Source organism: Herpailurus yagouaroundi, unplaced genomic scaffold, assembly GCF_014898765.1.
Source record: "Herpailurus yagouaroundi ecotype Mexico unplaced genomic scaffold, PumYag 207, whole genome shotgun sequence".
In the NCBI taxonomy this organism is placed as follows: Eukaryota; Metazoa; Chordata; class Mammalia; order Carnivora; family Felidae; genus Herpailurus; species Herpailurus yagouaroundi.
In genome coordinates, this window is record NW_024412438.1 from 2582027 (window position 1) to 2605968 (window position 23942).

A 23942-nucleotide genomic window follows, 5' to 3' on the forward strand; every position below is an offset into this window, starting at 1 on the left:
CTGGAAGGGTCCCATGGTTTTCCCAGAGGCACGGAGCTGGTGCCCGGAGAAGCCAGAGGGAAGCCCCAGCATCAGATTCCCTGCTTTCTGGGCCAGAGGGTCTGGATGGAGAGCCTATCTGCCTCTGAGACCGAAAAGGGGCTCCTGCTTTGGCTATGTCGTTGGAGCAGGTGCCCCAGAGATGCCCTCGACTCTTGAGTGTATGATCCCGTCAGGAGGCTCTGAGGAGAACAGTGTTGTTGGTCATCTCCCAGGTCCCCATGAAGGGGGGGGGGGTGCCAGACCAGGAGTGTGGGCATGACTCTGCCTGAAAAAAAGTCCCGACTAGCATCTCTTCTGGGGACCCGGACGGTGCATCTGAGCCTCAGAATATGAAATATCCCCCAGTTTGCAAATGAATGCAGGATGTGTTTGCAGAGCGACCACCAAGAGAGCAGTATTATGTGGAGAGGAACAAAAAGACAAAACTCCCCGTCCAATCCTGGGAGCTAATGGTTCTGCTCTCCCCGGGAGGCTGCCTCTGTGCAGCTAATTGCAGTGAGTAAAGGAAATGGAAAAGTGAGGAAGCCATCTTTCTCCTCCCCCAGGTTTCTGCTTTGCAAAGAGCCCTGGGAGCCGGCCGGACAGGCTCCACGAGGCACATCCCCTGGCATCAGGTCGCTGCTCGAGCTGTCAGTACACGGCGTGCGTGTGTGGGGCCGGGGGACGTTGGTGGCGGTCAGGTGTATGGCGGGATGCTGCAGAGCGGGGGTGGGATGCCGCGGGGGCAGTGGACCGAGGTAATCAACTCACGCTGGAACAGCGTTGAGCAATTTGCGAGGGGTTTTGTGCATCCCATTGCACGGAGGACTCACGATGTTTTACAGGCCAAGAAAAGGTAGCTCAGAAAAGCGTGCTGACCTGCCGGGAGTTGTGGAGGCGCGAGGCAGTGCTGGGGGGGGAAGGTGCGACTGTCCACTGCTCCCGATGTCTCTAAGGACAGGGGCGGGTGCCCCCCGCTTCCTTTTCGCCAGGCCGACGGAAGCTGACATTTACCTAGTGGTCCTGCGCTAGGAACTCTGTTAAGCTCGGAGATGGGGACAGGAACCATCAGTTCAGCTCCCGCAGGGGAAAAGTGAAATGTAGAGAGGCACAGTGACTCCCCGAGGTGCGAGGGGACAGGCAGTGAGGTCCCACATCCATCAGGACGTGCCCTGCGACGGCACGGTGACAGGCAATTCCACAATCTCGTCATCTTAACGAAACAAAGGTTCCTCTCTCCCTCGAGCTACATTGGGTTGGCGGAGGGGTTCGGCTCTGAGTAGCCGCTGGGGGCCCCGGGCAGAGAGGGACCCAGCAGCACGGACCAGCCCGTCTGGAATAAACGAGCTCCTGTTGGCCAGGAAGGTGGAGGGAAAGCCCGAGGGTCTCACACTAGCAATGAAGTGCTTCGGTCTGGAAGCCACAGGTCACTTGGTTTATCACACACTGGCCCGGACAGGTCAGGCTGGCCTTGTCCAGCGGCCCGGGGTCTAGGAGAGACTCAACGTTAGTGTTGGCTTCATCCGTCCGCACGGCCGGCTGATGTGACAGCCCGTGCTGGGGGCCGCCATGCTGTTGTGGGTGAGGTCCCCTCAGGGTTCACAGGGCTGCTCATGTTCCTCTCCTGCTCCCCATGCTCTGTTGGGTGGTGAGGATAGTGAAATCAATGATACGTGATCTCGGGTTTCAAGTGCCCTGATTAAAAAAAAATTTTTTTTTTTTTTGATGTTTATTTTTGAGACAGAGACAGAGCATGAGCAGGGAAGGGGCAGAGAGAGAAGGAAACACAGAATCCGAAGCAGGCTCTGGGCTCCCAGCTGTCAGCACAGAGCCCGACGCGGGGCTCAAACCCACGAGCCGCGAGATCATGACCCGAGTCGAAGTCGGACGCTCAACCGACTGAGCCACCCAGGGGTCCCCAAGTGCCCTTACTTTAAGAGGAAGGTGCCGATGTGTCCCACATGTAACCCTGCCGTTGGAGCACACGGGTGCAAATGAGACCAGCCAGCTAGAGCTCCCAGGCCTGGGACTTCCCAGGAGGGAGAGAAGGTGGATAAGTAATGAGTCAGGCAAGGCTTCCTGGAGGAGGGGGCCTTTGAGCTGGGCCCTAAAGATGAGTAAAACCTGGAAATGAGGAGGCAAGGACGTGTACCAACTGGGCCGAGGAGACCTGGGACCTGAGCCCAGAGGCAGGGTGTGCAGGGTGGGGCCCCAGGACAGCCCTCCAGCTACCAGGACGTGAGAGGGAGGGAGGAAGGGCTGAACAGGTGCATCCTCTGGGGAGATGGTCTTGATGGAGACCAGTGGGGACCCTGAACTTGGCGCCAGGGAGGGCAGAGCCTCAGGCCGGAGGCAGAAGACCTCACAAGGAGGGAGTGGCTTTTAAAGCCGCAGAGCTTGGCGATTATGACTTGTCCTCAGGCTGGGGATGACTTAAGGGAGGGCTGGGCCCCAGTCACCACCGGAAGAGGCTTGGCCTGTCTTGTGCCCGGAGCAGAGTGATGCCTTCTGTAGCTCACAGGCTGGTGCCCAACGCCCGCCGGCCCCGAGCTGGGCTCTGCGGATGCGGAGAGGAAGACAGTGCACCCCACGTGGACCCACAGCACGGCAAGCGGCCACCGAACACTCCTGGGCCTAAGGGAATTCACCTGGGTCTCCCTGTCTGCACACGTGTGCCTCTTCGCCTCTGTTTTTCTTCTCAGTCTGTGCTGTTGGCTTCTGGACCCCAACTATCACGCCTTGTTTTACCTGCACCAGTTCAACCTACCCGGCTGCCGCCTCTGGGTCCCCCTGCCCCTGGGCCCCTAGGTCCCGCCCAGGTGGGACCCGCCTCAGGCTACCTGCAGGCTCCTGGTCGTGGACACAGCCTCTCCCTCAGCGGGGCTCTGGGCCGTGACCTCCAACCTCCCCATGCCTCCCTCCGTCCCCGACTGTGTCCTGTGTCCCTTGTGCCACAGAATGGCTGCTGTGGACCAGTTTTAGTTTGCCTGGCTGGCACGTGGATGATGCAAACAATAAACCCTTGTGTTTCTCTGGTGATTTATAGCTTTCAGAAAGCATTATCTGGGGGCGCCTGGGTGGCTCGGTCAGTTACGCGTCAGACTCTTGGTTTTGGCTCAGGTCATGATCTCACGGTTCGTGAGTTCAAGCCCCGCACTGGGCTCTGTGCTGGCAGCGTGGAGCCTGCTTGGGATCCTCTCTCTCTCTCTCTCTCTCTCTGTGCCCTTCTCTCACTCTCTCGCTCTCAAAATAAATAAACTTTAAAAAAAAAAACCACATTATCTGAAAGCGACCTTTTTTCTCCCTGTGATCTTCAAAGGCTCCAGGGAAGCGTGCAGAGTGAAACCCTCACGAAGGCCACTAGACAGCAGTATTGTGAATTTCCCAGTGGGATGGCCGCGTGTGGGCCTCCAGGCACCTGCTCACACCTCCTCACTCCCAGCCAGAGGCCGCAGGCCTGGTAACTTCGCTCTTTACCCAAAGCTCTGCATCTTAGTAAAAGGAGAACCAACCCGGCTCCTACCCCCTGCCAGTTCCTTCGGGATCTGGACCCCAGGTCCAGTCACCCCCTTTCCTGCCCCGCGATCGGACTTACACCAGACTTTCAGGTGCGGTGTTCCCACGGCCCGGCCCCCCCCCGGCTGTCTGCACGCCCCCCGCAAACTGCCCGCCTTACCAGGTCTCAGGGTCCCGCTACAGCCACAAATATAAATGACGGCCCGGAGACGACACAAATGCCTCGGCTCCGCGGTCTCAACCCAAAGTCTCTCACCTTTTGCCCGAATCTGACCATTGCACCCCAAATCTGGCAAGCTCTTAGGTGGCTAAAGCTGCTCGTGCACTGAATAACACAAAACACGGTACTTTTTAAAACATTTATATTTATATATATAAAAAAATTAAATATATATAATATATAGTGTGTTTGAGACTAAAAATATAGTACATAATATTTAAAAAAAACGAAAATGAAAACAGGCAGAATAGGAAAAGGCGTGAGGACACACAGACACGTTGCTAAAAACCTACGATGGTCTGTCCTAACAAAAATAATATTTTTTTTTTCCTCTTGTCTTGTCATCATGGATCCATTTATTATCGGGGTCTGGGAGCAGAAAACTCAACTCGAGCCAGAAACGCAGGCCGGGACCCCAAGGGCGGACAGGGTGGGCAACCCGACCACCGGGGCCCCAGGCGCCTCTGGGCCAACACGGAACAGCCAGGCCTCCGGGGTCACAGCTGCTACGAGGTGGTGTCGAGCGTGACCGAAACGGCAGCTTGGCTGCTCTCTCCCCAGGGAGGGGTATTCTGGGGGGGGAGGGGCAGCATCTGATCTCCAGAAGCACGTAGGCGGCCCCATGGCCCACCGACCCTCGAAAAGGCCAGTGGTCACGGCCAGCGAAAAGCCAGGAGCAGGGGCAGGAGGCTGGCGGGAATGTGATAGTTCTATGCAAATGGACTTACTATTATTATTCATTATTATTATTTTCACCGTTATTATTTCTAAGGGCAGGCTTGTACCAGAACCGCCCATATGGCCTGTGGCTTCTGCGCAGCAATGATTTCTCCAGGGACGGGGCCTGGAGCTCCCTCACAGTGATGCAAGAATACGGGAACCTGCCCTCCCCCACCCCCCCACTCTCTGGACCCTCCCAGGGGGCCACACACATCTCCGCCCTTGCCACGAGGAGCCCAAGGCGGGAGAGCAGGCCAACGAGGCTGGCCTCCGGGAGAGGACAGAGACCATGGGGGATGGCGGGAGGTAGGGGAAGGCAGGGACAAGGAAGTGGGGTATTTAAATGCTAGTTTTATAGCTCTTCACAAAAATAAATGTCTTTCCAGTTGTGCCCCTTGGTCTGTGCGCATCAGTGTCCCACGGCCACCTCCCTGCTGGTCATGCTGAGTCAGGAGCTACACGGACGCCTTCCAGGGGCCTCCCTCACGAGGGCCTGTAGGGGCGCAGGGCGGTGACCCTCTCAGGACAGACCTGAGCTAACATGGCAGAGAAGCCAGGGTTTCCGGGGCTGGGGCGGCCGAGGAGTGCAGTGTCCACGGACGGAAGCGTCCACACAGCAAGGAGCGAGGCAGTGGCTGAGCCAGTTCAGTCCCACTGGGGGCTGGGCTTTGATGTGGTTTTCTTACCACCTGGCCGACCACCGGATTCCTCGCTAAGGAGCCCAGGACCTGTGGCTCCTGACTGAGCGTGGGGGCAAGAGGGGCTCCAGGACAGGGGTCAAGACGACCTTTTCCATCCCAGGGCTGGCGTTCCGGGGAACACCACTCCGTCCCCTGTGGCTCTCCTTCCTGACCTCCCGAGGACTCTGGGGCTGGGCTTAGAGGGATCTGGGATTTGGGGTGCAGGCTGGGCCCCCCCCCCATGAGGAAAGAGACCTCGGCTCAGCCAGAATCACAAGAACCTCTTCAAGCTCCAGAGTTTACGTTAAAGCTGCTCTACCTGCCTCTATTGGCTGACCTCCTACCTGCCGCTTCACAGACGGGCTGGCCAAGCTCACGCCTCACCCTGCGGCTCAAGATACCTGGGCCCAGGGGTTTCACCCCGCTCAGCGAGAGCGAGGCAGCATCCCTGGCTCCCGAGGACCGGGTCGGGGGTGGCTGCTCTCACTCTCCCCGAGTCAAAGCTGCCTGGAACCAGGGCACCAAGGAAAGAAAGTCCCCATGCCCTGCCCTAGACCGGCAGGTGGCTTTGCCAAACCGGCAGCATTCCGAGTGGGTCCCCAACCACGAGCGGCCGTTCCCAACGGTCAGAGGATACCCCCCCACACCAATGTCACCGAGGCTTAGGGTATGCTTTGCTGCCATTTGAGATCCAGGGGACCCTGATGGAAACTCATTCACGACACTTCCAACAAGAGGCCCACAGTACAAACTTTTTTTCAAGAGAGAATCTTCTACTCCCCATCCCTCCCCGGCTCACTTACTTTTTCCAGCTCCTTACAAGGGGTGGCTGGGCCCTTCACCTCACCAAACGAGTACAGCAAGAAAAGCCTAATTCTAGGGCTGTGCAACCCGCCCCCCTACTTTTAAGGCCAGAAAATCGGGGGCAATAAATGTAAAGAGGTTAGGCCAAGGTCACTCAGTCAATGGCAGCTTCAGAACAGGGTCCCAGGTGTCCTGACCCCTAGTGCGGTGCTCTCCCACCAAAACGAGAATGTGAAAGGGGATCAGGATCGCCAAGGTGACCACGTCAAGTACTCAGGCACCCTGCTGGAGGGCCCCCGCCTCAGACAGCAAAGCTCTATGTTCAAGGAAGGGCACCTTCAGCTCCCCAGAAAAGCAATCCCATTAAGCCCAACAGGCAGGTCCAAATTCAGATTGTGATCAGACCAGCGTGCAAGTGGCAGAGGCGGAGAGGGCCTGGGTTGCTGGTGTCTCTCTGTGCCTTGCACTGTGCAAAGTGCACTCAACACCCAGGAGGCCCTGGTTCGTGTGTTAAAGAACAGAGAACGGTGAGTGGCTGTGAACAAGCTTCTGAAAACTAATGGTCCCTGTAGCATCAGCTGAGTTAGCTAGCGACCTTGGGCCCCTCCTCTCCATCACTTCAACAGAATGGGCCCAGCACTAAAACCGAAAAGGAGGAAACAGAATGTGGCCAAACCCCAAACACAACGGAGCATTTCTTGGAATATCCCTAAAGTTTAAAAAGCCATTGCCATCTTTAGACTTTGTTTGCATCATGAATGGCTTGTGTTTCTGCAAAGAGAATCAAAATACGTGCGAAATCATCTGCACAGGAACCTGCATCCTTAACAGATCTTCTCGCGTGGCTCACGTAGGACTCTGTGGGGAGGTGTCAGACCCCACGGGGAGGGGACAGAATACAGCTGGGGCCTGGACAAGGCCCCCAGCCGGCAAAGAACCACCCAGGATTTGCCCCTGCTGCAGCCGAGGGGGACACGGAGGCAGCCTGCTACGCAGGAACTGAGCCACTTTCTTCCTGGGCGTTAGCTGGTCCCCACCAGCAAGGACGGTGAGGAATGTCACCCCACAGACCCATCCGCAAAGGTGGCGATGGCCCGTGGCTGATGAGCATGTAACTCATTAAAACAAACATGACTAATGAGCGGTGACCGCGAGAAAGGGCAAAGCGCGTTCTGGGGATCGCCCCAGAGGCCCCGCCCGTCGGGAGAAGGGGAGGCCGGGGGCGGGGGCACAGTTCTCTTTGGTCAGAAGGTGGTGGCTGTGAATGGCCATGTGGAATGTGTGTGTGGGAACAGCATGGGCATGACAGCCTGCAGTGCCCTCCCTGTGCTACCTTACTGGGTCAGCCCTTCCTTCCTCTCCAGGTCCCTCACCCGCCGCCCCCCTCCCCACGTTCTGCAACACCTGACGGTGTCTCTGGGGCTCGCAGTACCTGTCCCCTGTGGCCACCCACACAGGGCTGGTCAACCAAAGCTGGACACTCAAGGCACTGAAAGTGGAAGAAGGAATCTGATTGGTCCAAGGGGAAAAAAAAAAAAAAAAAAAAAGACACTTAACAAGCCAAAACCTGTCGACAGTTCGGTGCCCCCAGAGGGTGGCCTCTCTGACCAGCTAGCCGGTGGGCAGGACATCGAGTCTGAGAGCCAGGCCCCCTCCCTAAACCTGTCAGAGCCCGCTGGCGACAGGTCTTACCACCTGAATGTTTAAAAACGGATTCAAAGTGCTTGGAAATCGAGAGTAATGGACGGTGTTGGGAATCTGGTGAGCAGGTGCCCCCTTTCCTTCCCATTGGGACTTGGGGTGGGGGAATCCCTACAGCTTTTATTTTTTCCTCCCCACATGAGGTTTTTATTGTTTCTGTCGTCGTCGTCGTCGTTGTCTTTGAAAAACAGCCTCTAGCATCCCACCTTTATGGCACCAGGCTCGAGTTCAAGCCAGGACGCAGGGCCCGCTGGGGAGGGAAGGGGCCCCTCGGGAGGGGACTCTGGAAACTGCTCTGTAGCACACAGCCTCCTTGCTGGTCAAACAGGACACGGGTCCCCACCGTTCTTGTCTCCACCACGACCCTGACCTCTCTGGCTGGCCCTGCACGGAGGGGAAAAGGGGAGGGCGCTACTGGAGAAACGTGGGTCCTGCGAAGGCTGACACACAGGTGTCCACGGGGAGCGGCCGGAAGGCTGGCCCTTGCGTTGGGCTCAGCCGAATGAGGGCTGGGTCTGAACTCGGCGCCAGGGCTGCGGAGTGCACAGCCGCAAGAAACCCTCCAAAGCCTTCCGCAGTCCCCCGGAAGGAGGGACGCTGCCAGGGTCCGAGTGCAGAGAGCAGAGGGGCCGGCCAGGCTGTCCCGTTCCCACCCGTCTGGGCCAGGGCCACCCCACCCCACCCCACCCCACGCCGCGTGTCCCCTCGGCCCAGGCCTGCTCATCCTCACACGGCCCTGTCCGCTCAGGGGAGCCGAGGGGGGGGGTGGGGTGGGGTGGGACAGAATGGGAATGCTAAAAAGTGCCCCCCTCGGCTCTCCACGACCTTCGCTTCCCTGGCCCACCCCGTGCCGGGGTCAGGCGAGAGCACAGGTCAGAAGACACACGTCCTCCCGAAGAAGAGGGAAGGGCAGGCCCAGGAGGCTGGGGCATGCACAGAGCACCATCCTCGGGAGGGGGTGTTTCCGGGAGACCTGCTCCCCACCTGCCCCGGGCGGCGGCAGGCCGGTCCGGGCCCCGCAGCCCCCGCAGCGACGCGCAACGCCCCTGAATATCAGGGAACGGCCGGGAGAGCCTCGTCCTCTGCCCCGCAGAGGCGCCCCCGCTCGGTGGCGCTCCGGGCCTACACGTGAGTCTGCATGCGCTGCTGGAACCGCTGGCCGTAGTCCGCGTGCTGGGACGTGTAGGAGAAGCGCGTGGCCGTGGCGTACTTGCCGATGGGGTCGTAAGGCTCGTACGCGGTCCGCTCCAGGCCCGACGGCGGCGCCTGCGGGTAGCCCAGTCGGTAGGTGGGGTAGCCGGCCGCCGCGGGGAAGGGGTGGGGGTTGAACTTGTCGTAGTTCTCGAAGGACAGCGGGCCGGCCGAGTCGGCGCCGGCGGGGGCGGCGGGCCCGGGGGCCGCGGGCTCGGGGCCGAAGTCGGACGCGGGGGCGCGGCCGTAGGAGCTGAGCTGCGCGTAGCCGCTCGAGTGCGAGAGGCGCGAGGCCGGGCGCCCGTCGAAGCGCGCGGGCCCGGGGGCGCGGTAGTCGGCGTAGAGCACGGCCCGCGACGCCGGCCGGTCCTCGTGGGCGCGCACGTTGTAGTAGCCGTTGGTGGGGTCCTGGGGGCGAGGGGCGGGGTGGAGGCGCGGCCCTGGCGCACCTGCTGGGTCCCGCGGGGAGCCCGCGCCCCTCCTCCCACGCCTGCCCGTGCCTGCCCCGCGCGCGCACCTTCATCTCGTACTCCTCCCGCGTGTCCATGGTGTCGCAGCGCAGGTCCTGCTTCAGGTCCACGTCGTCCTTGAAGGACTGCGGAGCGGCAGGGGTGGGCGTCAGCGCCGGGCCGGCGTCGCCCCCCTGCGGGGCCCGCCCCAGGCCCAGGGCGCCCCCCCCCCCCCCCCCCCCCCCCCCGGTGGCTGGCAGGGTCTGGGGTCGGAAGGCCAGGAGAGGGCACGGGGCCCTGGTCCTTGTCGCTGACGCACAGTGACCTTGGGAGTGTGGCGGCCCCTCTCAGGACTGTCTCCTCATCTGAGCAGGGGGGCGAGTTGAACCGGAAAACTTCCAGGGGTTTCCAGCCCTGTGCGGGAAGGGTGCGGCAAAGCGCGCACCCACAGAGGGCCGCCCCCCGCCTGTGCTGCGCTGGAAGGAGAACCGCGGGGCAGAGCACGTGTGCGCGCAGGTTCGTGGGTAGACGCATGAGCATTTGTGCGCCTGTGTACTCGCGTGAGCGTGTGTGTGTGTGTGTGTGTGTGTGTGTGTGTGTGTCTGTGGCAGGACCAAGGCAGGCTGACAAAGGGGGGACAGAGGGGAGGTGGTTAGTAGAGCTGGGGGCGGGGATGGAGGTCCCGAGAACGTGAACAGGGGAGTGGGCCAGGAGGAGCAGGACCCTCACCGAATAGATGGCCTTCATGACCCGAGTCGCAGTGGACACGCTGGCGGTATCGTCCTCCCGGTCGGAATGCATCGTGAGTGGCTCACGGTTCACCGTCTCCACCTTGATGTCCAGCTTCCTCAGGGTCACGTCCTTGCGACCTGGGGACAGGGAGGGGCGGCCCTGGACACGTTCTGCCAGCCCCCGCAGGCCAACCCGCTGGCCGCGCCATGGGTCTGCCTGCGCCGGAGGCGGGGAGGTGGGGAGCTCTGGGCGGTGGGAGGCCCCTACTCACTGCCTTTGCGGCGGCGATAGAGGAAGAAGGCCAAGGCGATGAAGGAGAAGGTCAGCAGGATGCCCGCTCCGATGGTGGCCCCGGCGATGATGCCCACGGGTAGCACCTCTTCAGAGGGAAAGACAGGCGAGGGTGAGGCTGGCAGCTCGCGGGGACCCGGGGCCAGGCACCACGAACTCCGCCGCATCCAGGGACGGGGACGGCACACTGTCCGCTTCAAGCCCGGGAGTTTGAGAGGAAGGTCTGCGCTGTGTCCGGGTTCAGGCCCGAGCTCCGGCTTGGTGAGTCGGGGGCACAGCCATGTGTCATCCCCGCAGTGTGGCACAACGTGACCCTGGCCCTGGCAGTCGGTCCGTCCCTGCCCTGCAGCCCGTGCGCCTGTGAGGTTTGGCCTCTGCTTCCTGGGCTGGGCTGCTCTTGAGGCCAGCTGTCTCCCGATCTGTCACCGCCTCACCCCTCCCCCATTGTCAGGGTGGCATGGGCACCTACCCTCCCAGGGCTCCCATGGTTCTCCTTGGCTCCCCCGCTCCCCAGAGCTGAGGATCCGGGGAGCCCCCCTCGGGCTTTGTCTCCCTGCCTGGGGGACCTGGATGGATCAGATCTGCAGGGAGCTCTTCCCCTCCTCGATGGGTGGGGTCCCGCCTTCCTCCCGCTGCTCCGTTCTTCCCCACTGACCCCTTGCCGGCACCCTCAGCTGAGACACACCTGATGGAAGGCCCAGCTTTTCCTCCTCAGACTTCAGAGCTTCCGGAAAAGTCAAAGGCAGTGCCTCCTTTGACATGCAAAGTGTCTTAAGGGTGGAAGGATTCTCGAAGAGGTGGGGAACCACACCCTACTACTGGGCACTTCCTACGTGCCCAGTGTTTTATACACACGTGTCATTTAGTCCTAAGGACGACCTAGTGAGGTCGGTGGTATTATGCCCTTTCACAAAGCATTTGATTGCCCTCCCGAAAAATCATTCTACTCTGAGCACTGCTCCATGGAACCAAAAGCTCCGGGAAGGCAGGGCCTGTGTCTTGTCACATGCATCCCTGTAGCCCTTAGCACAGGGCTGGGCGCAGCGTGGATGCTCAATGAATGTTTATAAAAGGGAGTGGCTGTCCCCAGCTGAGCGGAGGGCGGGCCCGAGAGAGCTGTCTCCCCACGAGACCCACTGGGGGAGAGTAGACGGAGGCCCACCCCCCCCCCGGCCCCGGCTGTCCTGCGCCCCGGCCACGGTCACCTCGCTCCTCTAGCTGGATGATGGCCGTGCCCGGCCCGAAGCTGTTCCAGGCCGTGCAGTTGTAGTGTGTCTGAAAGTCGGCCTCCATGACGTTGTTGATGGTGAGTGTGGACAGCACTCCGCTGCCCGAGTTGGTCCTCTCCACCGTGTAGCGCTCCAGCGTCCCCACCTCCAGGAAGTTCTCCTTCCATGCCCAGGCCTGGGGTGGGGAGGGCAGGCGGTGAGAAGGAAGGGGCAGGTGGCAGAAACACCCGACCCGGGCTCCAGGCACCCTCGCCCCATGAGCCCTGTGCGTCCTTACACCCAGCCCAGCTCTCGCCCTGCAACAAACACCAGTTCACCCTGTTGCCTGGAACCTTGGCCTGGAACCTCCAGCCTAGGAGGAAAGTGGCTCTGGACATGATGGAGATGTATGCAGGGAACATTCGGACATGCCCCGGGACGTTCTTTAAAGTGCAGATTCTTGGGGCTTAACTCCTAACTATGAATCTCCAAGGGAGAGATCCAGGAGTCTCTATCTTCATAACCATCCCACGGACGCAGGTGCGGCTGGGCCGATGAGCCGCTCTTTTGCCCAGACCCTTATAACGGGGAGGATCCCTCGCCCAGGAGGGGGTATCCCCAGGCTCCTCCCTCCCTGACCTCCCAGCTCGGGGCACCCCCCCCCCCCGCCCCGGGCCCCTCCCTGAATGGAGCCCGAGGGAAGGGGAACCACTGAGCACTGGCTCCTTTCCAGGGATCAGTCCTCCCAGCTCTGCGAGGAAAGCCCCTGGGAGCAGAGCCGCCGGCTGCCCAGGCGGCCGTGGTAATGAAGTGTCCCTGGGCAGCCCTGGAGTTAGCCAAATGGTCATTAAATGTGATGAGGGGTTTGACGGTTAATGGGCATGGAAGGAATTAATGGCTCATGGTGTGGGGAAGAGAAAGGAGGGTGGAGGGGAGCTGGGAGGAGGAGGCAGAAGCAGGGGGCGGAGGGGCGGGGGCCAGGCAGGGCAGGGAGGGGAAGAGGGACAGAGAGCAGCCGGGGCGCCCCGACCTTTCACACCTGTTGCTACAGTCACCTCACAGCCACCCTATCAGGCGAGGACACCGCCCCCGTTTTGAGGATGAGGAACCCGAGTTTGGAAACGCTAAGCACGTGGCTCGGGGTCACGCAACAAGTGAGAGGGGAGGTGGCATCCGAGGGAGGACGGGGGGCAGAGGGACGGAGCTGCGTGGGGAGCTGGCAGCGAAGCAGGTGGCTGGCTGTCCGCGGACCCGGCACTCACAATGCGGTCGGGGGGTGGCGTACTCCCGATGAAACACTCCACTTTGCCACCGTCCCCCCTGACGGCATACTGCACCGCCTCGCTGGAGATAATGGGGGGCCCTGCGAGCAGGGAGACGCGGTCAGGGCCGGCCGAACACGGCGGCACCTGCCCGCCCAGGCCCAGCCCCGGCCCCGAGGGCCGCTCACCGTTCACGTAGAGGGGCACCTCCCTCTCGGCCACTCCGATCCGAGGCACGATGGCCCGGCAGGTGTAGGTGCCGGCGTCGGCCTGGGTCACTGACTTCAACAGCAGCTGGTTGCTGTTACTCAGGACCTGGGCAGAGAGAGCAGCCTCGGGTGGGGAGCCGTGGGGCCTGGGCCCCTGGGTCCGGGTGGGGCCCCGCATTGGAGGCATTGGAAAGAAAGCGGGAAGGGCCACAAGTGAATTCCCAGAAGGGAAAGGGGTGCGTCCCCTGACTCTCAACGGGGCCTCGCGGGCTGCGGTGGTTTTACAGAGGACGCAGCCTCTCGGGTGGTCTGTTCTAGGGCTTTTCCCGCCAAACAAGGTAGGAGGTTTCACCCTGGAACCCCCGTTCTGCGATCCTGGCCCGAACTATCTAACGCAGGTGTGAGTGGAGCTGCAGCGTTCAACCTCCCCACCCTCCTGTGTAGGTCCAGCCACCAGATCTCCTCCCCAGCGCGGGTCCGCGGGTCCCTCCCACGGCCACCGAACCGGCCCGCTGTTCTGCAGGGAGAAGTGGGCCTTGATCTCAAGCACTGGCCTCCTCCTCCCCCAAATCCCAGGACCCTAGAAGCACTCTGGCTTCGACTCGAAAAGCGCTGTTGCCCTTCCCTTGCCCCAACCCTGCTCTCCCGCCAGAGCCAGAGTCCTTCCCCCGCCAGCCAACCCCGGCACTCAAGACAGGCAGCAGGCGTCTTACCATGTTGGAATCCTTTTTGGTCCAGGTGAGGGTGAGGGGCGGATTCCCCACCCAGACGCAGGTGAGGGTCACGTCAGAGCCAATATCTGTGGTCGTGGGCTTGGGGTCAACCACGATCCGGGGGGCAACTGCGTACAAGGGAACACTAGTGAGGGTCTCAGTCTCATCGGGCGTCAGCTCTAACCGATCCTGTCTCCCTTCTGCTCCCCACCCCCTCCCCCATGCCCGTTCCCGCTCCCCACCCCCACCCCGACCCGGACCCTTTACAGGCCCTCGATCCAGCCCCGCCCTTGCGGCTGCTCACAGTGGACGTTTACTAAGGTGCTGACGTTGGTGCTTCCCACTTTATTGTGAACCTCACAGGACACGGGCTCCGTGAAGAAGGAGTAGTCGACGTTCGTCTGATAGCGACTCTCGTGCGCATCTTCAATCAAGAAGCCCCCCTTGGCCCACCTGGGGAGATGGCAAACAGGGCGGGGATCAGGGCTCGGGGCCCGGTCTGCCACGTCCAGCGGCACTACCCCAACCCCCGGCACCCCCCCCCACTCCAGGCCCCGGGTGCCCCCAGCCCCCACGCCTTGCACCTGTAGCCCAGGATCTCGGGGTTGGCTGTGGCCTGGCACGTGAAGACGACGCGCTCGCCCTCCTGTACCGTCTGTGGCTCGATGGACAGGGTCACCGTGGGAGGGTCTGCAAAGCAGGGGACGGGAAGGGGCTTTTCTGTCCCTCAAGCTTCTTTCTCTCTCTAACACACACACCCAGCCTTCCCCACTGTGCGGAGACCTAGGGGTCGGAGGTCACGTCGCATCAGCTCCAATAAATAAGCCACCTCCCTCACCTTTACCCCGTGGAGCCTCCAGGGGGCCGGCCAGGGTGCGGGACCCAGGCTGCCGCTGAAGGGACAATTAGGGGAATGTAATGGTGCATTGTGGCCATGAGGCGTCAGGGTGGCCCCGCGAGTCTCCCTGAAAGGGGTGGGGGAGGGGCGACTCCAATCCCTGCCCAGCTCCCTCCCTCCTGTGGGCGGAGGGACCCCCCCCCCCCCCCCCGCGCTGAGCATCCCTTGAGTAGCAGCCTGCATTTGGGGATAATCTGACACTATCATTTAAGCACCCCCCCACCCCCAGCCCCAAGAGGCAGGAACGGGTCCAAAGTCCCTTCTCTGAAGCCCATGGGTTGGGATGTGTTTCAGAATTTGGCATCCCCCACGGTCTGGAAAGGGACTGGCATGCACAGACCACGGACTATGTAGGATCCCGCAGGGTCTGGGCAACACCCCGCAGTGACGTAGGGGATAGATAAGTGAACTATGAAGAGCCTCAGTTCACGTCTTGCCAGGAAATCGCTTCTAATTTGGAATTTCAGAGAAGCGATTGGAGGTCCGTATTCGATTTTCTTCCAAGTACACAGAATTGGAAACTGAGGCTCGGAGAGATTAAAGCACAGCCCAAGTCACACGCTGGATGAGACCCAGGAGAGGCCTGGCTCGCAGCCGATGCCCCTCCCGACCCTCGGTGCCCACGGCCGCTGGGTGCTCCCGCCGGGGGATCCAGGGGGTGGTGACAGCAAGCATCTGTCCTGGGATCCCCAGAGGATTCCCGACGGGCACCCAAGGCCCCCTCCCCCCACCCCTCCCCCCAGCTCCGCTGTGGGACCCCTGCTCACGGTGCACATCCAGCTCGATGGAAGTCTCCTTGCCGCTCGGGACGGCCTCGTTCACGCTGCGGCAGGTGAACACACGCCCGATGTCCAGGTCTGTGGGGTTAATGAGCAGCTGGCTGATGGTGGTCTCCCTCTTCCCATCCTTCAGCAGCTCCTGGGGCGGGACAGGTGGGAGGCCAGGTCAAGCCAAAGCACCCCCCCCCCCCGCCCCTGAACACTGTGGTCAGGGCGGCCCGGCCCAGAGACGGGCTTGCGCTGGAGAGGCACGTCAACTTTTACCAGAAGCAGCCTTCAAATCCCCGGCCCCAACCTCTCCCCCAGGTTGGCTTTGGTTTGGTTCTCGATCGATAGACTCCATTTTTTGGAGACGTTTTAAGTTTATAGAACCGAAGAGAAAATGCGGTGAGTCCCCAAAGGCCCTGCCCCCAGACCCCACAGCTTCCCCTGATGAACGTGATACACGAGGACACTGCAGGCGTAAGCTGATGAACCCGCGGCCCTGCATCCCTCTTGACGGAAGGCCACGGTTGCCATCGGAGCCCACTGTGTGCGTCCTCCTGCGCCCCGTGGTTCTGAGCCCCATTCCTGGGATTTGTGGAGCACAGGGCAAGTTCCTCCTCTCTGCAAGGTCTCCGTGGCCATCCTGGCCCTCAGGACCCTCCCAGTCGGTCTGTCCGGCTCTGCTCCGGGCTCACGGATCCTGGCCTCGTAGGTACTATGCTCCGGGGCTCTCCGGCTAGACCGCAGGCCCCTGGAGGGCAGGGAGGGCTCACCGGCTGTCCCAGTGGCTCCGTGGTGGCCAACCTGAGGCCCCGGAATGTGGTCACAGGACCCCTAGGGCTGTTTTCCACATTACAGGTGTCTAAGGGAAACCGGACTGCCCGCCAGCACTGGGCCCTGCGCTTTGACAGCCACACGCACGCCTTTCCCGGGCAGGAGCAGGACCAGTGTGGCTCGCTAGCGCTGGCCGCGGCTGCTGCTTCCCAGGGATCCTCTGCCTTTAGTAAACGTAAGAGGAGAGCTGGACCCCAAGTGGCCATTAACCAATCGGCTTGTTCGGTCGCCAGACTATCTCCAAATAGGTAGCCCTAAAGGAGAAAAGTAGCGGGTGTCTTGGTGGTGGAAAGCTAAACACCTGGGAGGCCGAATTCTCCTCGGTCAAGTGGCGAAGCCAAGGCCAGAGGGCGGAGACCTGTCCGAGGTCACACAGCCCGTCGAGGGCAGAGCTAACCCGGTTCCGCCCCCGGGGCCGCCCCGCGCCGCACACAGGCGGGCAGGTGTCCCCCAGGACCCAGCAAAGGGCTAAGCTGTGTGCCCACAGCCGGCCGAAGGGACCCCACACAGGGGGGCGTGGATCCCGACTCCAGCTCCTCCCGGGAGGTCCCTGGGTGGCTTCTCGGTCGCAGCTTCCTCGCTACGCGACGCACAGGCGAGCGCTGCCACGTCCACGCCTCACCTGTGCCACCTGGGCGCACGCACCCACTACAGGCTGAAGGTGGAGGTGCCCAGGGGAGAGCACAGCCAGCCGTGCTGCCTGCTGGCCGTGTGACCTCGGGCAAGGCAGCGACCTCTCTGACCTCCGTGGTGAGTAGGAAAGGACACCTGCCTTACGAAGCTGCGGGGGCTTAAGAGGGACTGTCCACCAGGAGCTCGGCGTGCACCGTGCCTGTATGCAGTAGGTGCTTAATCCGTGCAGCTGGTGTTACCGGCACTCAGGCTCCACCAGCCACCGACTGCACCCCGAACCTGGCAGCTCCCGCCCTCTCCGTGGCTCTCAGCCTCCCCCCACTCCGTGGTGAGAGGGCTTGACCAGAACGGCCTCCGAGGTCTCCTCTCATGTCTGTGGCCCCCGAGCCTGGGGCGGGCCCACGTGGGAACGGAAGGCGCCCTGAGGCGGGGCCGAGGGGCCCGGGAGGGGGCAGGCAGCGTCTCACCGTGCTGGCCACCGCGCCCTCCTGCTGAGTCCCGTCCCGGAACCAGATGATGGTGGCGGCGGGCTTGGCGTTGAAGGCTCGGCACGTGAGGTTGTGTGGCGTGCCCGCTTGCAACAGGATCACGGGGCCGCCGTCGATCCTGGTGTCCTCTGGGGGGACTGCGGGGCGAGCACAGCAGCCGGTCAGGGCGCGGCCAGCCCCCGCCCCTGGAGGCGTCCCTCCCTCTGCATGACCACCCCGTGGCAGGGCGCTGCTGTTCCTGGGGGGCTGCACCCCAGGCCACCGGCCACCCGTTCTTTCCCAGCCCTTGTGGTGGATGGGGGGGGGGGGTGGCCTCAACCAGGGAAGAGCTGGGCACACCCGGGGAAGCCTGGCACGGGAGGGGCTCCTCAATCTGTGCCGTCCCGAGTGCCCCGTGCCCTGGGGTGGCCTGACGAGCCGGCTCTATCACAGCAGCCTCCCGAGTGGGCCCCCTGCCTCCAGTCCCCCGGCCGTCGACATCCATCACCCCTGGCAGGTTATTTTCTCCGGCGCTGCTAAGACTGTGCGACTTCCCCGAGCAGACACCTCCGATGGCCGCCAACTGCCGCGGGCACCGTCACCAGCATCTCAGCCTGCCTGCCGGTCGGCGTTCCTCCAGCCAGCCCTGCACCCTCCTGCCTCCTCGTCCTCGCCGCTGCTGTCCATTCTCCCGCCACAACCCGCCAGCCAGACTCTGGGCAGTTCCCAGGCAGGGGCTCTGAGTTCCTGACCTGCCTGGTGTTTGGGTCACTTGGGAGGACGGTCCGGGCCCTCCTCCCAGCCTAAACTGTCACGCCAGAGAAGCAGGGACCACCCCTTCCAGTCTCACTGGCATTTCTCCTGTCTCCAGCACCTAGAAGCGGCCAGAGTAGGCTCTCGCTAACAACTTAAGGGATCGAATGGATCGGATTCCCGACGCCAAGAAAGGGGGTCTCTCTGTGCCCCGTCCCCACAGGCTCCTAAATGCTCAAGCGATCCAATCACATGTTCCTTGAAGGTAGGACGGCCTCTCTCTCCGAAAGCCCGAGGTCCGGCACAGCTTGGTGGACAGCAGGCCCTCGGGGGTGTTAGCTGAATGGATGAGGAAGGGACCGAAGAGATCGAGGCAGAATTTCGATTATGATCTTCCCGCTGCACCGCGTTCATCGGGCCAGCGGCACAAAAGGCCTGTTTGCCTTGTGCTGGGAACGACCACCAAGACCCAGGGGGTTCTTGGGAGACAGCCCTCGAGCGCGGGCCCTGGAGGCCCGTGGAGCCCGGCGGCAGGCAGGGCCATCCTGGAGGGTAGGAAATGCAGGTCCCGAGCCTGGGAACCGCCTGCAGCCCGTCCGCGTCGTGCACGCAGAGCGGTGGGGACTCCAAGCAGGAGGCCCTGGTCTCCAGCCCCAGCACGTCTGTTTACCTGCCGTGGGATCTTGGCTGAGAGTCTCAGTCTCTTTGCCAGGGGCCCTCGTGAAGGTCACCTGGGGTGCCGGGTCTGGCCTGTAATGTGCGGGGCCCGAGTGACACGTGACATGTGTTCACTCGGCTGCTCGGACGACGGCCAGCTCCCGGCCCGCTGGGGCCCTGGCACCTCCCCTTTGCTAGCTGCAGGACCCAGGGCTGGGGCCAGACGGGTGCACGTTTGCAAGCGGGACGGCAAGGAGTTAAAGGTGGAGGGAGACGGATCAAGAGCCACCACTCGGGGTCTGCTGGTCTGCGTGGACCCCTGCAAGGTCACGCGTGCTGTCTCACCCTGGAAGAAGGTCCTGGACGAGCAGAGGCCCTGCACGCCGACACGGGCCACCGTGTCCGGACGCAGGAGCCCCCCGGAGGGAAGGCTTCTCCTCCCATGGGCCCTCCCTTCCCCAGAACGCTGGCAACTTTCCCCTCGTTCAGGGAAAGACCATCCCTCTGTCACTAATCTTTCTCTCCGTTTCTGGGGCAAAGGCAAATAAAGCTGTTCAAGTGTCTGCTCGGCCATCAGTTAGAGGGCACGTGTCCGTGTGCAGGCCTGTTTATGAACACACTGTGACAAATCTGTCCGTCAACATGCACGTGTGTGTGTGTGTGTAAAATTCTAGAAAATAACACTGACACCCTGTGACGTTGGAATGAGATCGTGGATGTGAAGCCGGCGGTAAACTGTGGCGTGATCGGCAACATTTCCGCCGTTCGTGGAGCACCGACCGACGTGGCAACAGGCCGCGTGCGGGCTGCGGGCAGCCCTCACCACGGGCGTCCTGCGTTAACGCTTCTGCGGTAAATACCAGTAACCCCAATTTGCAGACAAGGTCCTGGGGCTCAGAGAGGTGCAGAAATGTGCCCAGAGGCAGGAGAGTGAGCTAAGCAGCAGGGCCAGGGCAGGGACCGGGCCCACTGACCCTGGAGCCAAGCCCGTCCCCGCGGTGGCTGGGGTACAGCTCTGGCTGCCGATGATGGGGGGGGGGGGCCACAGGCCTGCAAGTCTATCCCGTGTCTGTGTCTCAGTCCGCAGGCTGGCCTGGACTGAGGCACGGGGCGGGGAGGCCACCTCGGAGCAAGGCTGCAGATGGGGGGGGGTTTCTACCAGGCACTGGACGCAACCCACGCTGGACCCCGCCCTGCCCAGTCTCCAGTCCCCGGTGCCACGAGTCAAGGTGGACGGGAGCAGGTGAGCAGGGAGCGCGCAAGAGATATCCTGCCTCCCTGGTCTGCACGCGGCTGCAGGGGGGGGTCGAGAGAGAGATGAACAAGGGCAAGGAGATCCTCACTAACCTCTCACCTGCCTTCCTCCTGGGGCCTCGTCCTGCACCCCCCTCGTGCCCCCCAAATCACCCAGATAGGCTGGGAAGGCCCACACACGGACCGTGCCCTCCAAACTGGCCACCCAACAGCCCCACTGTGCGCTCCCCCTCAGTCTCCTGCAAGCTTTTTAACAAGGTACTCCTCCATCTAGGGTCCCCGTTGATATCCTCCTCTTCCAGGAAGCCTTCCTTGAGTGACCCAAGACACTGGACGCCATTATAAGCCCCGTTCCTGCGATGCCCAGAAGCTTGGCTGGCCTTTTGTCTTTTATTTCTCTGTCTCTGGGGGTCCGAGTGGGAGAGGGAAGAGAGTATCAGGGCCTCCTCGTTAGGATGGGAGTCCTCCAGGGCCCCAAACACAGGCCCTTAGGGAGGGAAAAAAGAAGAGACAAGGACTCCCAAGAATTCCACGTCCCTTAGGTGGCCCGGGCTGGCACGGGGCTCACACACACCCCAGCGAGGGACAGGAGACGCCATGATGGCACCCCACGCCCATCCCTGGAGCCACCCTAAGTCTCCCCAACGTCAGTGCCATGCTTTGCTCATCCGACAGGAAGAGTGAGCCCCCCTGCAGCCCTGAGTCCTTGCCCTGCGGGGCCCTGACACCCCGTCACCTCACTGCCCAGGCCCTCCCGGTTCACAGCTCCCTGGGACAGGAGCGGCAAAGCAGAAGTTGCTAAGGTGAGGCTGGGGGCCCCGTGACGCATTAGCAATGGGCAGACTGATCCCCAGGGGTCGTGACCTCTTTGGGTCACAGTGCCAAAATGGCCCGGACGTCCCGACTCCTAGCCCAGCCTTTCCCTGACAGAAGGAAGACTTCTCATGCCCTCCCCAAACCCCAAGTAAAACCCTCCTCGTGTCCAAGCTGAGGGTCTCAGCTCCTCCCTCCCCGGGGGTTTGTTCCCCCATCTCAGCGATTTCAGTAGGAAACGGGGAAGGGACAGCACGGAGGGCAAAAGGGAAGAGGGAGGGTCTGGGCCGCACCAGGCTGGAGGGAGCCCGTTGTGCAAAGGGCCCCAGCGGGGAGGCCCACAGAGGGACATCTGCTCTGCTCCAGCAGGACCCAGCCCCCCGACCCCGGGTCTCAGCCCTCGGGGCTCATTCCTTCCGGTCCTGCTCCCTGGGGCTCCCAAGGGGCCTCCAGGGGCTTCTCAGTGCCCAGGGAGGAAAGGAGACGGTGTGGTGCAGCAGGGTAGGGGCTGAGTGAGGAGGAGGAGGGGCCCAAGGGGCAGTTGCCGGGGGCCGGAGGCAGCAGGGGGAGGACGGGAGCACCGACACGCCTGGGCCAGGAGGGGATTTGTCTCCACCCCCCTGGCTCTGCCCTGGCAGGGCCTTATGTCCAGCAGGCAGAGCCCAGTCCGGCCGGGCACACCAGGCACCAGGCCTCATGCACCCACAGTCCCGCCAGGGGAGGCCCACGTGCCTGCTTTGCTCTCCTCTGCCGGACTGGGCTTTGGGAGAAGATCAGAGAAGGATCTGGGGGCGGGGCGGGGGGGGGGGGCCGCACCGGCCTGGGGCCGGGAAGTGAGGAGTCCAGGGGACACGGGGGAAAGAGCCCGAGGAAGGGGGGGCCGGGGCATTACTGAGCACGGTGAGCTTGGCCCGTCGTGAGCGCAGGGCGGCCTCCGTGGCCTGGCACTCGTAGGAGGCGTCGTCAGATAGCTCGGCGTCCATGATCTCCAGGTTGTACTGCCCAGCGTCTGCAGAGCCCATGACCCGGTACCGCGGCCAGGCTGCAGGGACACACAGGGCGAGCGAGGTGAGCCCCCCACCCCGTGCCGGCCTGGGAACCAGCCTGGACCGCCCGGGCCCACAAGGGTCCTCCTCCCCACGCTGGGGGCCGCACCTGCCCGGACCGGTCCTCCTCCCCCCCGCCCTGGCCTGGGAACTCGCCACAGTGGATAAGACGGATGAGGTCCCACGTGGGACACTGTGATGTCACCCCTGGGGCAGGAGCGACAGGGACACCGGAAGGGGGAGATGAGAAGAAATCTCCAGAGCTGTTGGCGGACAAATGTCTCTCATAATAAGAGGGGGAAAAAAGCAGAGAGGAAAGGAGAGGGAGAGGGGGAGGGCATGTGGGTGCTGGAAATATAGGGCATCGCAGCCCAGATGGGGCTCCCTGGGGCCGGGGGAGCCAAGGCCGCACCCTCACTCGTGATGCGAGGGGTGGATGAGGCAGGGTCCTCCGGCGCCCTGAAGGAGCCCCTAACCCACACGGTCCCTGTGGCAGGTGGGCCCCTGAGCCTCCGGACCCCCTCCCCTGCAGGCTCCCACCCCCTCCCGGGCACCCCAGCGGCTCCCTCCCATTATCTCCCTCTGCCCAGGGAACATTGATCCTTCTCAGTCCATATCTATTGATCTCTCTCCCAGTTTCTCTCCTTTTCTGTCACCAGTAGACCCACCAGCCCACCCCTCTCTCTGCATGGACAAACCCCCTTCCCTGTACTAATGTGCAGAACCCACCGCCAACAACCTCAGCCCCCGGACGCGACAAAGAGAACAGAAATGCACGGCCCCTCCTGTGCCGGTGTCATGACGCTGCCTTACGGCGACCTTCTTCTCTCATCTGGTTCAAAAGTCACAAACGCCACTCATAAGCCCGTGACTATGACGCCTAGTTTTGCACAGCAGCAAACTGAGGCCCAGAGAGGGGAAGCGGCTTTCCTAAGGCCGCCCAGCTCACAGGCGGCAGACGCAGAAGAACCGAGGTGTCTTTCTGCTCATCCACTGGCGGGACGCCTTCCCCAAAGCGCCTTCCCTTGCTCCGTCATACAGGAGGCTGTTGGCTGTGTTTTCCTGAATCGTCACGGTTGCTTCAGCACCGGCTGCGTCTTCCGGAATGCGTAGGGAAGCGAGTGGCCAGGCTGACACCAAAATGGGTTTTCGGCCTCTGAGCAGACGTCGCCCGGGCAGAGGCAGGAGAGGGGACTCGGAGAGGAGCTAGAGAAGGGTGGCCGCCCAGGAGCGTGTGCTGGGGACGGGGCACAAGGACAGGAGAGGCTGGATGCTGTGGGGGGCGGGGGGGCAGCTCACTCACCTTTGAGGCCCTGGCCCATGCCCAGCGCCAGCCCGTCCTTGGTCCATTGCACGATGCCCGAGTAGTTGAGCAGCACGCAGGGGAGCACGGCCCGCTGTCCTGCCACCACGGTCTGGTCGGCCGGCTCCTGGCTGAAGCGGGTCTGGGTCCCTGGCGGAGATAAACGGGCATGGGGTAAGGCCACGCGGCAGGGAAGGGGTTCCAGCGAGCGGCCACCCTGCAGCCCCTGCCCCGCTGCAGCCCAGCCCTTGCCTCCAAGATGCACACGCTCGCCCCGGATTCCCTCCTCCCCCCGCCCCCTCCCCGGCCCACGGGACCGGGTTTTGGGAGCCAAGGCTCAGAGGGAGGGGCACAGTGTTACAGAAGGGACTGACACGGGGCTGGGCCAACCCTCTCGTGCTGCAGGCAGGACACTGAGATCCGAGGGGCGAGGAAATTACCCGAGGGTGCCGGCGGGGGCGGGGGGTGGCGGGAAGCGAGCAGCAGAGTGCGGCCTGGACCCTGAGGCTCGGCCCTCCAGCTCCCGGGACTGGCCCGCCACCTGCTGCCTCCCTCCACCCCCCTCGACACGTGCCGCGTCCACGAGGGGTCATACCACCCCCCCCCCCAATCCCGGGGTGTGGATGTGCCACAGTACCCTTGCACGTGTCATAGGAGGCACGGTGAGGTAGCACACGTGCGCAACCACGCAAGACCGTCCCCGAGGACGCACGCAGTGGGCGCGCGAGGGCAGGCGCGGCCACAGGCTGCCTGGGTCTCCGGGGGCCCGCGACGAGCCTCGGAGCCCAGTTCTCGGCACACTC

General features: G+C 62.6%; 1 protein-coding gene and 1 long non-coding RNA gene across 6 annotated transcripts in view; one reads left to right on the plus strand and one right to left on the minus strand.

The window, feature by feature from the left end:
- Positions 1 to 3956: 3956 nt before the first annotated feature.
- The window catches only part of KIRREL1 (kirre like nephrin family adhesion molecule 1), an 81598-nt gene continuing 61612 nt past the window's right edge, over positions 3957 to 23942 (minus strand). The window contains exons 2-15 of one of the 5 annotated variants that reach the window (XM_040452515.1): positions 23140 to 23289; positions 21683 to 21832; positions 17314 to 17471; positions 15383 to 15533; positions 14302 to 14407; positions 14022 to 14170; positions 13718 to 13845; positions 12984 to 13158; positions 12796 to 12896; positions 11531 to 11729; positions 10306 to 10413; positions 10032 to 10171; positions 9371 to 9448; positions 3957 to 9261 (exon numbers count right to left, since the gene is read on the minus strand). In XM_040452515.1, the coding sequence (XP_040308449.1) occupies positions 8785 to 9261; positions 9371 to 9448; positions 10032 to 10171; positions 10306 to 10413; positions 11531 to 11729; positions 12796 to 12896; positions 12984 to 13158; positions 13718 to 13845; positions 14022 to 14170; positions 14302 to 14407; positions 15383 to 15533; positions 17314 to 17471; positions 21683 to 21832; positions 23140 to 23158 (2139 nt within the window). In that variant the 5' untranslated portion in view covers positions 23159 to 23289 and the 3' untranslated portion in view covers positions 3957 to 8784. Of the gene's footprint in view, positions 9262 to 9370; positions 9449 to 10031; positions 10172 to 10305; positions 10414 to 11530; positions 11730 to 12795; positions 12897 to 12983; positions 13159 to 13717; positions 13846 to 14021; positions 14171 to 14301; positions 14408 to 15382; positions 15534 to 17313; positions 17472 to 21682; positions 21833 to 23139; positions 23323 to 23942 lie in introns of those variants that run through there. The other 4 variants (XM_040452516.1, XM_040452518.1, XM_040452519.1 and 1 more) reach the window with 4 other exon arrangements.
- LOC121015557 (uncharacterized) lies at positions 11969 to 12409 on the plus strand. Its single transcript, XR_005783864.1, has 2 exons — positions 11969 to 12073; positions 12267 to 12409. It is a non-coding gene; the product is annotated as an uncharacterized LOC121015557 (long non-coding RNA).